This window comes from Astatotilapia calliptera, chromosome 3, assembly GCF_900246225.1.
Source record: "Astatotilapia calliptera chromosome 3, fAstCal1.2, whole genome shotgun sequence".
NCBI classification, from domain to species: domain Eukaryota; kingdom Metazoa; phylum Chordata; class Actinopteri; order Cichliformes; family Cichlidae; genus Astatotilapia; species Astatotilapia calliptera.
In genome coordinates, this window is record NC_039304.1 from 2,464,849 (window position 1) to 2,476,740 (window position 11,892).

At 41.6% G+C, this 11,892-nt stretch overlaps 1 protein-coding gene across 1 annotated transcript; it reads left to right on the forward strand.

Moving 5' to 3' along the window:
• Positions 1–2,627: 2,627 nt before the first annotated feature.
• On the forward strand, positions 2,628–8,064 carry LOC113011435 (CST complex subunit CTC1-like). Its single transcript, XM_026151020.1, has 5 exons — positions 2,628–2,640; positions 5,440–5,575; positions 5,852–5,920; positions 5,994–6,093; positions 7,960–8,064. The coding sequence occupies exons 1-5, from the start codon at positions 2,628–2,630 to the stop codon at positions 8,062–8,064; spliced, it is 423 nt and encodes a 140-aa protein (XP_026006805.1).
• The last annotated feature ends 3,828 nt before the right edge of the window (positions 8,065–11,892 follow it).

The window sequence follows — 11,892 nt, forward strand, 5'->3', positions numbered from 1 at the left end:
GGCCAGCCGCCAAGACTCACATATATATATATATATATATATATATATATATATATATATGTATGTATATATATACATACATATATGTATGTATATATATATATATATATGTATATATATATATATACATATATGTATGTATATATATACATACATATATGTATGTATATATATATACATATATGTATATATATACACATTTTCCATCTCTATTCTCTGTGTTTTTAGGCCGTCCCACCCACAGTCTTGTCCGTCTCAGATGTCTTAGACTGCAGGTAAACTGCTCGTCCCTCACTGAGTTGCTGCCTCTGCTGGACATTAAGGAACTACAGGCATCAGTGCTTCAGGTATGAGTCTCAGGGGTCCGTTCTTTGTACCTCGCTTACTACATCCAAGATCAAATGACACATCCAAGATCAAATCATCGCGCCAACTTTGAGCTCGCTATTCCGGTTCTCCGAACACACCTGTTGTTGACGATTAGTATAGCTGAATGAAGTAATGTGAGCTCACTGGATGGCTTAAAAGGGGCTACGCATCGATAGTAGAAACATTGATCGGCAACCCTTTGATTGGTCGGTGAAAATGTCGAAGGAGCGCGCTCAGTATTTTTCGGCAGCAGAGCAAGAACTCTTGATTGAGGGATTTCAGGAGTTTCAGAGTTTAATTAAAACGTAAGGGAACACTGCAAAGGCTGCAAAAGATAGGAGAGAGGGCTGGCAGAAAGTTGCTGACAAATTAAACTTGTAAGTAATTTATTATATTATATTACATTATATCATATTATATTACATTATATCATATTATATTATGTTATATTACATTATATCCTCTTTCACATTAGAGCCACAACAGGACCCACTAGAACATGGGAACAAGTAAAAGTGAAATATAAGAATATTCTACAGAATGGTAATATTTATCACTTATATTGCTTATAGTCTCTTGAAAAGAGACCCTGAAATAATCTGTTTGTTTGTTTATAACAGCAACCAAGAAAAGGGCAGAGCACAAAAAGACAGGTGGTGGTCCTGCACCCCCTCGTCACACCCCGGCAGAGGACCTGGCCCTAGGGTTGAATGCCACCAGACCCATTGTTGAGGGCATCCCTGGGGGCAGCTCTTCCTTAGACCAGCAGCCGGGATGCAGTAGCAGCAGCACCTTCATAACTGGTAAATGAGCTCATAATGCTATTTGTACAATGTAAAATATTTGGTTGTTGCCTTAATTAAAATGCTTTTTGTACTTTGACATTTATTGACATTGTGGGTTTTTTTGTGTGTAGTTTTACATGACACTCCATCACTTTTACCTGTTCCCATGCAAGGGGTGACTGAAGCATGCACAGTAAGTTGGGAGATATATATATATATATATATATACATCTATATACATCTATATATATATATATATATATATATATATATATATATATATATATATATATACATTTTTTTTTTTTTATTATTTAGACCAATAGGCTGTACCACATCCCTTTGTAACACCATTTTGTTTCCTTTGCACAGGACAGTGAAGCAACCCTGTCAGATGACTGTGGTTTGGAGGAAGTCCCTGTAAGTGCATAATTTGGCCTGAATTTGTATCTACTTGTGTACTTCTATGTGTTTCTGACTGTTTCTGACCGGTGGGCAGTCTTGTAATTAATTTTACTTCCTATGTGACATGTATTGCCCGTTAAATATTGTCTCTACAATTGAAACAGGGTGACATTCTTTTGCTCTATAAGAGAAGTCTCCAGCAAAAAATGGAGTATACTGAGCTAAAGAAACAAAAGTTTCTAGGTGAAATCGAACTTCAAGCTCTAATGAGGCAAAAAGTTCAACTAGAAATCGAGTTGCTTCAAAAGGAACTTCAGAGTAAGTAAAAATACACTTTCATACAGAGCACTATTGATGACCTTGCGTGATACAGTATATATGATTTTTTTTTCCAGGCAAATGATGACTGGCTTTTTTTTGATGAGACAGAAAAAGATGCTCAAATAAATTTCAATGAAAAATATGTTTTGTCATGTTTTTAATATTCGAAATTGTGTTGCACAATTCTGTCCCGTGCAGCTCTGCCACTAGGTTGGTCCAAGTGCACTGGCTGGAGGTCATCATCAGGCTGCACCTCCACCACAGGAGTCCTCTCCTTTCTGATGGTGGCAATGTTGTGCAGTACGGCACATGCAACAGTAATGTCACATGCCCTGTCAGGTGCAACCCTCAGACTTTTCAGACACTGAAATCTTCCCTTTATTTGCCCAAAGGTCATTTCAATGCGTGCCTTGATCGCAATGTGTGTGCAGGCTATGGTACCAATCACATTAGGGAAGCCTGTGGACAATCGAGCTATAGTTACAGACATGGGTCATGATTGCATCACATTCATTATCGAATTTAATGTACCTGCAATAGAAAAAAAGCCCTGTTTGACAACCTGTGGTCTTAAGTGGCTTGGAAAAACCACAAACGCACCCAGGAAATGCTTGAGTGCCAGGTATACTTTGCGAATGGAACGGCAGACAGCACTTTTGCCAATGTTCCCTGCGTCTCCAACAGCGTACAGAAACGTGCCACTCGCAAAGAAACGCAAGGCAATGCACACAGTTTGTGCAGTTGTTAATGCCCGACTACGGTGAGTGGAACTCTTAACATAAGGATCCAGCAAGTTGGTTAATTAAATAATACCCTCACGGGAAAATCGATATCTCTCTATGAGCACACTGTCGCGCTGAGCTAAAGGATCCTGTCTATCCCGCAATATACGCTGAATTCTGAAAACTCTCCTTATCAATCTTGCACCTTCCACAATGGGTGGCTCGCGTAAACGAACAGGACATGGCTGCGACAGACTTCCCAAATCCACCTTCGCTTTTATAGCCGCGGTCTCTCATCTTGATTACATAAGATAAGATAACCTTTATTAGTCCCACACGTGGGAAATTTGTTTTGTCACAGCAGGAAGTGGACAGTGCAAAAGTTATGAGGCAAAAATTAGAATACAATAAGAATAAATACAGTACACAACTGTACAGAATAGAATAAAATTAAATACTATATACAGTAGAATAAAATAAAATAAATATACAATAAGATAAAAACAGAATACAAATACAAATACTATATACAACTGAGTAAAAATACAACGATGACAGAAAGGATTATTGCACTTAGTATTATTGCATATGTATGGATGTGTGTGCTTGATCAGTTAAAGTCTTTGTTGTGGAGTCTGACAGCAGTGGGGAGGAAAGACCTGCGAAATCTCTCCGTCCCACACCGTGGGTGCCGCAGTCTCCCACTGAAGGAGCTGCTCAGTGCTGTCACAGTCTGCTGCATGGGGTGGGAGATGTTGTCCATCAGGGATGACAGCTTAGCCGCCGTTCTCCTGTCACTCACCACCTCCACTGGGTCCAGAGGGCATCCTAGAACAGAGCTGGCCCTTCGGATCACCCTGTTCAGTCTCTTCCTGTCCCCAGCAGAGATGCTGCCGCCCCAGCAGACCACGCCATAAAAGATAGCAGAAGCCACAACAGAGTCATAGAATTTCTTCAGGAGTGGGCCCTCCACTCCAAACGACCTGAGTCTCCGCAGCAGGTACAGCCTGCTCTGCCCTTTCCTGTAGAGGGCGTCTGAGTTATGAGTCCAGTCCAGTCTATTGTTCAGATGAACACCAAGGTACCTGTAGCTGTCCACAGCCTCAATGTCCATACCTTGGATGTTCAGTGGTTGCAGTGGAGAATGCTTGTGCCTGCGGAAGTCTACCACCAGTTCCTTGGTTTTACTGGCGTTGATCTGGAGGTAGTTCAGCTGGCACCAGTCCACAAAGTCTTGGGTCAGACCTCTGTACTCCTTGTCGTCCCCATCAGTGATGAGGCCGACTATTGCAGAGTCATCAGAGAACTTCTGCAGGAAGCACTGGGTGGAATTGTGGGAGAAGTCTGCAGTGTAGATGGTGAAGAGGAACGGAGCCAGAACCGTTCCCTGTGGGGCCCCCGTACTGCAGACGACCCTGTCCGACACACAGCCCTGAGTCCTCACATACTGTGGTCGGTCGGTGAGCTAGTCCAGGATCCAGGTAGTGAGGTGATGGTCCACTCCAGAGTTCACCAGCTTGTCCTTTAGAACCGAGGGAAGAATGGTGTTGAAGGCACTGGAGAAATCAAAGAACATGATTCTCACAGTGCTTCCAGCGGTCTCCAGGTGAGCGAGGGAACGATGTAGGAGGTGAATGACGGCATCATCCGCTCCAATGCCAGGCTGGTAGGCAAACTGAAGTGGGTCCAGTGATGAGCTTATTAGGCGCCGAAGCTGAGCCAGGACCAACCGCTCCAGGGTCTTCATCAGGTGGGATGTCAGAGCCACCGGCCTGTAGCTGTTGAGGTCCTTGGGGCGTGAAGTCTTTGGCACTGGTACAACACAGGAGGTTTTCCAGAGCTGTGGGACTCTTCCCAACCTCAGGCTCAGGTTGAAGAGGTGCTCCATCACCCCACACAGTTGGTCCGCGCAGGACCTGACGACCCTCGAGCTGATGCCATCTGGACTCGCTGCCTTCTTGCCATTAATCCTCCTCAGGTCCCTCCTAACCTGGGTGGTTGAGAGAGAGAGGCTGGAGCCTTGTGTTCAGTGTGTATTGGATGCTGTTGTTGGGGGTGGGGGGGAGTGAGCAGGGTGAATAGAGGAGGTGTGAAGTGTCTGAGGTGGAACAGCAGCAGTGGGGGTGGGTGAGTCTGCAGCCGATGTTGCAGACTGCCTCATGGCTGAGTCAAATCTGTTGAAGAAATTATTCAGTTCATTTGCCCATCTCACATCCCTCCCAGGCAGAGAGTTCTGCTGTTTGTGGCCCGAGATGGTTCTGAGGCCTCTCCAGACTTCACCAACGTTGTTTTGTTGAAGCTGGTTCTCCATCTTCTGCCTGTAGCTGTCCTTCCCATTCCTTATCAGTCCCCTCAGCTCTCTCTGCACCCTTTTCATGAAGTAATTTACTATTACTACTCTAACATATGAATTACATCTGAAATAATCAAATACATGAAATAGAATGATTAATAGTACATTTCCCTTTTTTTAGGAAATGACCTGTATGTATCTGTATGGAATCAATAAAAGGATCAAGTGCTGCATTATCTTTAGTTACATTGATAATATTTATTTATGGTGAAACAGTGGTGGAATATCGCTGTTGCTTTCGTATAAATGAAGCGGACATACCTGAGTGGCCGCGATCTAATCCTGTTTACATAAAGTAAACCTGCTCGGGAGCAGGTTTACGCTTATGGATCTGTTGCTATGACAGCAAGTCCCGGATGAGCTTCGGAGAACCGAACGATCCAGGATCACGCGAAATCGTCAACAATCAAATCCAGCTAACTTACTTAGCGAGGTACGAAGAACGGGCCCCAGGTCTGACTGTTAGCTGAATGTGTGTGTGCAGGTGTGCGTCTCACTCCTTGTGACCAAGCTGGGAGGAGTCTGCAGGTGTACCTGGACTTAAGCCACACCCCCTACCCACCTGGCCTGTTGCCGGGTAACACTCTGCTGTTGTCTGGTTTCCAGAGGAGGCTGTCCAGGTGAGACACACATAGACAGGCTTATAAATGTGTGGACTCTTTATTTGGACTCATTTCCAACAATGTCACCCCCAATAAAGTTATGGATTATCTTGCATTAATAGGCTGTTGATTTTCTTTACTCGTTTCAGGTGTTACCAGCAAAATAGTTGTTTAATCATCTGGGAATGTACCCAGATTTATTTATTTAGACAGAGATCTTGACCCCCCAATGTTCAATACAAAGTCACGCCGATGGTTACGTACCTGTGCGGTTTACCTGTGTGTGTGTTTCAGGACAGGAAGTGTGTACTGCACGTACTTACCTGTCAGCTCCATAACTGTGGTCTCCCTGGGAGACACCAGGTAAGTTTACAGGTAAAGTCTGGTTCACGTGTTTGTCGTGCTGTTGTTTATTTGTTTGTTTGGTTTCTATCAGCTCGGCCCAGCCTCCTCTTCCTGCTCCCATCATGCACCTGGGTGAGTGGGCTCTGAGCAGCAAGCAGAGGGGCGCTGTGGGACAGGTCAAAGGTCACGTGGTGTGTTTCCTGTTCCTGCAACTGCAGTGGAGCTGCTCGCTGTCACTTCCTCTTCACAATTATCAGCGCTACAAAATAAACACACCACACCAGCTGCAACTCTTGCTCTAAAAACCAAGCACAGAGCTTTTATACTTCATGCAACTTGTAGACCGATCCTCAGTAAAAAGAGGAAGTGCGGGCCAACCCAAAAACTGCGCAGTTGTATATTTCAGATACCTTAGACCTGCACAAAGTTAGAAACAATTCTCTTCTCTTTCTGTTAAAGTCAAACTCACACCGTTCAGCAAGGCCTGTTATTTTAAATCACCAAGAGACAAGCAACGTTATTCTTTTAATCTTAAAGAGGCCTACAGTGCGTGTTTCTTCTCCTGTTCAAAGAGGAAGTAAAAAGGGGAAGTAGGCCGCCCCCAGTAGCTCTTAGCTGAAACAATATCTGCTGGTACACTTTTGATAAAACAAGTGGTTTCACCTGCACAACCCAGCCAGTCTTAACACCTAGATCACACCTAAAGACACTCAAATCTCTCATTCAGAAACAAATCCTCTCTCAGCAAGTTCAGCCAGCTCTTTAAACCTTCTTAAACAATGACCAACAAACTCAAGAAGCTGGTCCTCAGTTATGTCTGCAGGGAGTACAAGCATATAATAGTTTCCCCTAAATTCTCTCGGTTTTCACTGAAACAAAATATTATGGCACACCAACATTTACTATGGAAACTCTCACTCTTCTAAATGACCATGCTGTGCCAGAACTTGGGCTAAGCCTTCACGCAGTTCTACACAATCAGCCAGAAAGCTGGGAAACTCTGGTTTGGTTAAAATCTCTGCTCTAACAAAATCAAACTCTCTATCTGATGTTTCACAACAAACAAACACCTCCACAGGCTCCCCATGAGTGACAGGTGTCAGCAAAATAGTGAAGGTAAAACCAGTTAATGTCCTAGAATCAAACGTCTGATTGATTGGGAACCTTTCCTCCATTCACTGTGCACTCACTCCTTCATTTATTACTACGTTTCTGGTTGATCAAATATTAACTACGCACTTTCTCAACCCGAAAAGAGAAAGGAAAAGAGACTTCAAAGCCTCTCACCCAGCCGGCAGGCGCCTGGCCCTTTAAATTATTTCAGACAGTTTCCTACGTCACAACCTCAGTTCAATTCAAACCGGATATGCACACTGCCGGTCGTCTTTCAGACGCCAACCAGAATAACAACAGCAACACAGCTTTTCACGGACCGCGGCGGGCCCAAAAATGCACAGGTAATATCTCACAGTATTTTATTATCAGACTTCTCACTTTTAATAATCAGCTCACTTCACTACAAAACCTCAAGCTCACGGCTGGCTTGAGTCTCTTAAATCACATGTCAACTCCTCGGACTTCTGTCCGGCATTTACTCTTAAACATGTATTTATTAAGTGTCTCTCAAGATGATCCTTCTACGATCACCAGGGCTATATCTGAGGCCACAAAGTCTCAGCGGGGCCCCACCCCTAGTTTAATACCCAGGAAACGTCTTTCCTGGGGGTGGAACCCTTCGGTTCCGTGACTTTAGACACTTCTTAATCCCTTTATTCCTTACACACAAATCAGTCTCTCTTCTCTATTTCTTCAACAACTGCTTTTTCCTAGTCAACCGTGAATGCAACAATTCTCTCAACTTTCACTTTCGTTGCAAATAAAGATTTTTATTTTAAACAAAACTCAAAACAGAGATCAACGGATGACCACTTGACTACTTGTTTTAGAATTATACTCCAATACAGCACAATTTCTGTTTAAGAGGTTTGTGCCTTACCTTTTTATTCTGTGGGCCCAGTAGTCAAATTGATCACCGTGACGTCTGCCGTCCGATTCAGCTGATCCGGCCTCAACCTCCGCCGACAACAACACCTGAACCTCGTTCTACTGATCCTCAGTTGCCCGCATTCTCCACCAAATGTTACGAGATCGATCAACTTTAGACCAGACAACAAACGACGGAGACTCCGGAAAAGTGCAATCAAATGATGAGTTTTATTATCACAGGAGAACAACCAACCGTCAGCATACGGATTGTTTTGCTCTGACAAAAATACAATGGGTTCTGGTTTTATAGGATAAAATATCACACCTACGTCAATGCAGTTCAAAAATACATGATGACAGACGGGCAAAAGTTCAACTCGTACAGACAAGGGTACATCACGTACATATAACCTTACACCGACATATAACTTCTCCTTTCTACATTACTTGCCTTTTAAGGTAATAACTTCAGGTCTTAGCATCTCTAAGAGCTAATAATTGGACCTTCGTCATTAATCACTAAGTAAAGTACTTTGCAGCCAGTCTCAAACTGAAGTAGAAGACGCTTAGGCCTTTGCTCAAATCTGCTACTAGATTAATATGTGTATTGTAAGCATGCATGCAATTAACCTGCTATGTTCTCATCTCCCCTCAGCATGTATCATCTGGACACTCTCACCAGTGAAGCTTAAAACCTTCTAGAATGGAACATCAACTCTAACCAAGCACATTTATGCATTGTGTATAAAATGAACTCAACCTATAAAAATAGAAAGGTCAATGTGATGACAGACATATTCAATGCAATATAAACCCTGTAGGAAATATTACTGATAAATGATACTGTGAAACATGTTATTAATACATTCTTCATAAGGCAAATTATATGGTAGCAATAAAATAATCTCTGAATCCCAACACTGTCTAAATATGAACACATTCAAAAACTCATGTCTCAGAAATAAGCACAGCTGTTCATGTTTGTCATTAGTTTTATTTGTAAGAAAATTATGAACTTCATATTGTGCATCAAATAAAAGAACATTTCACAACTCTGAGTCAACAGAAACAGGTAACAGAAATGTCTCTAATGTAGACGTGTACAGTGTAGTGTAAGCATTAAAAGATCATAAAGGAAACACTAACATTTATGTGAAACTAATTGTAATAAAAAAAATGAGCAGGTGGTTTATAGATGTAAAAGAAAGAATCTGAAAACAACACTTTTTTGGTCTAAGTGATCAAAGTAGAAAACAGAACTGATGTTCAAGAACAAACCGTAGCTGCACTAATATTACACATCTCCATTGTTGTGGTGAACAGACATGTTGCTTTTAAAACCACATGCAGTGTGTGACTGTGACTGTTCACTGAGACCATGAACGCCACTTCGCTGAAGCATTCTTATTCTTCTTCTTCTTCTAAATTGGAAGCAGAAGGAGCACGAGCTGCTTTGATCTACTGAAAGGAAAAAGCAGAACATCTGAGCTGAAATCATTAAGACAGGAACAATCATTCAATGCAGTGTCTCACGTATCTTAGCCTGTTACAACTGTTGATACAAGCTAAATACGGTTAACACACAGTGTCAGGGAGCTCCAGTGTGGGAACTAGTGGCTTTAGGTTTGTAGTCATTTAACTTTCATCCATTCATTCATTTAATTCAGGAGGAAGAAATGCCAGGTTGGTGCAGGCTGGTTACATGCATTTGGTCCCATGCTGTCTTTAATTAAATGACTTGGTTCATTTTATGGCTGGGCTGTATGTGGGGTTATATCATGTTATTTGGGCAGGAGTACCTGTCCTCTGTTAGACTTAGAAAGTTTCTCCATAAGTAGAGTTTCTAACTCTTCTAGCACATCTGTGGCTGACAGCTTTTTGGTGGCTCTTTTTACCCCACACTGGTTGTGAGTGTGTAAATAGCCCCACTAGTTATTTTGGGTTGCAGTTAACTAGGGAGGAAGGGGTGGGTATGCCATGATTAGGTGAATAACAATTATATGTGATACATAAATTTCATAATGCATGCATGTATCTCTATAAACCTGCCTGAGGGCTGCCATTTTTTTACATTCAGTTATTTCTTTGTTGGATCTAAATAATGAATGTGTTACAGTTAAACTGACACTGATCAGTGTAAATGGCTCATTGGGACGCAGAAACCTTTAAATTAAACCCTATCACCTGATATCGAGTGTCAAACAATATCAAAGCTGTAAAAGCTGTTTACAGTCAGAATTTATAAAACTATGATTGTAAATAAATTCAAACAAGTGAGCTTTTCTCTTTGTGCTGAATATCAACACTGTGACTTCTTAGACTGTAAGCTTTACTTTAGCACAACCAGTTGTAGAAGCTGCCACTCCAAATGTCTTTTGATAACAAGAAAAAAATACCTTTTCAGTCCACGGCCTGAAGTTCTTCTCTGACATCTTCTGCCATCGGCTTTGTCTGCTGGTTTGAAGACAATAAACCACAAAAAGATGATTTAGTCACTTTGTCTGCATCATGCAGCTCGAATGTGTCGTGTAACGATGTTGAATAGCTGTCGTTATCCCTCTGCTGTGTCAGCAGGATTGTACTGTACAGCATCTCATTGATATGTGAGGAATGCTAATGTAACACGATAACAGACTTACATCATTAAAACATAAAGGACAGGAGATATTTAGATATTTTTATATTTATATTACATTTTATAGCTGACGGATGTTACTAAATAGATAGAATTTACTAAATAGCTGGATGAATATGAAAAATATGTCTATAATAACAAATGACCATGAGAGCCAGTAGAATTAATTCAACTGGACACTCAAAAGATGTCCTTAAATGCTCTTTAAGTGGCAGAACAAACGAAGAAGCAGTTAATTGCTTACTTGAGATGAAATCTGCTCAGCTACTTTGAAAACAGCTTCTAACTGGTTCCTCCTTTAACAGGATGACGGCTCAGGGGTAAGGCCATCATGCAATCCAGCAACCTTTATGGTTCTGCTTTGATTCACCAGGAACTATTAGGGAAACCTTCCAGCGCCTCCTGTGAAAGACACAGGCATAAACACACAAACATTTATTAACATGTTCCACAGTCTTCCAGTTTGATTTTCTCATCCTGTGGACAACAACGTACATGGATGCAGGTTTATTGTTAACTTTTGTAAGGTTTATTTAGTGAACATATCCAGCTGCAGCTCCACTGTGATCCTGAACTGGATAAGCACTTAAGAAAATGTGTCAATAAATGCACATACGTCAACTTACTATATTCATCCAAACAGACGGGACCAATAATGCTTCACTGAGTTAGAGACTTTAACGTCTCTTCTATGTAAGAATGTCTCGTGCTGATAGACCTGCAAACTTGACAACAAAGGTTTTTCAGACTGCATGTAGCTGTCCTCTATGTCAGCTCACACATTTACATTTATGTCACACTTATTTCTGCTTTCCCATTTTATAATTATTACTTACATTTTGATTGGATACCTTGAGTTTGTAAATGATCAGATTACATAATTGGAATACAATGTATCCAATTCAGGGTTGCGGGAGGATGAAGCCTATCCCAGCTGATACAGGACAAAGACAGGCTGCCAGTTTATTGCAGGGCTAACACGATATGTGTAACAGAAAATCCACTTAAATGTTTGATATTTCTTATAATAATCATAATTATGACTATTATTTAAAGGTTTCTTTATAAATACATTTTGATTTTTTATAACCTCTAAAATATAAACCTGAGCTGTTTCAGATTCTGACCTCTGACCTCACTGCAGCTCCCTCTTGGAAGTACGTCTGCTTCTTGTCTACCCCCAGTGTTGACCGCCTGCCCTTGATATCACGTACTGTACCTGAGGAACAGAAAAGGACAAACACTTGCCTTCATTTAAGAAGTACATTCATACAGAGGTCATCTATGGAAACACACTAGTTCACCCTTTGGGAGGAATCAGTTCCTGTGAAACATTTCTGTAAATGAACATCATGTGGAGAATGAATGA

Bases quoted from the DNA above. Each gene is read 5' to 3' on its own strand.
- LOC113011435 (XM_026151020.1), top strand. The intron at 5,576-5,851 runs GTGAGACACACA...TGTGTGTTTCAG, and splicing joins TTCCAGAGGAGGCTGTCCAG to GACAGGAAGTGTGTACTGCA. The intron at 5,921-5,993 runs GTAAGTTTACAG...GGTTTCTATCAG, and splicing joins GTCTCCCTGGGAGACACCAG to CTCGGCCCAGCCTCCTCTTC.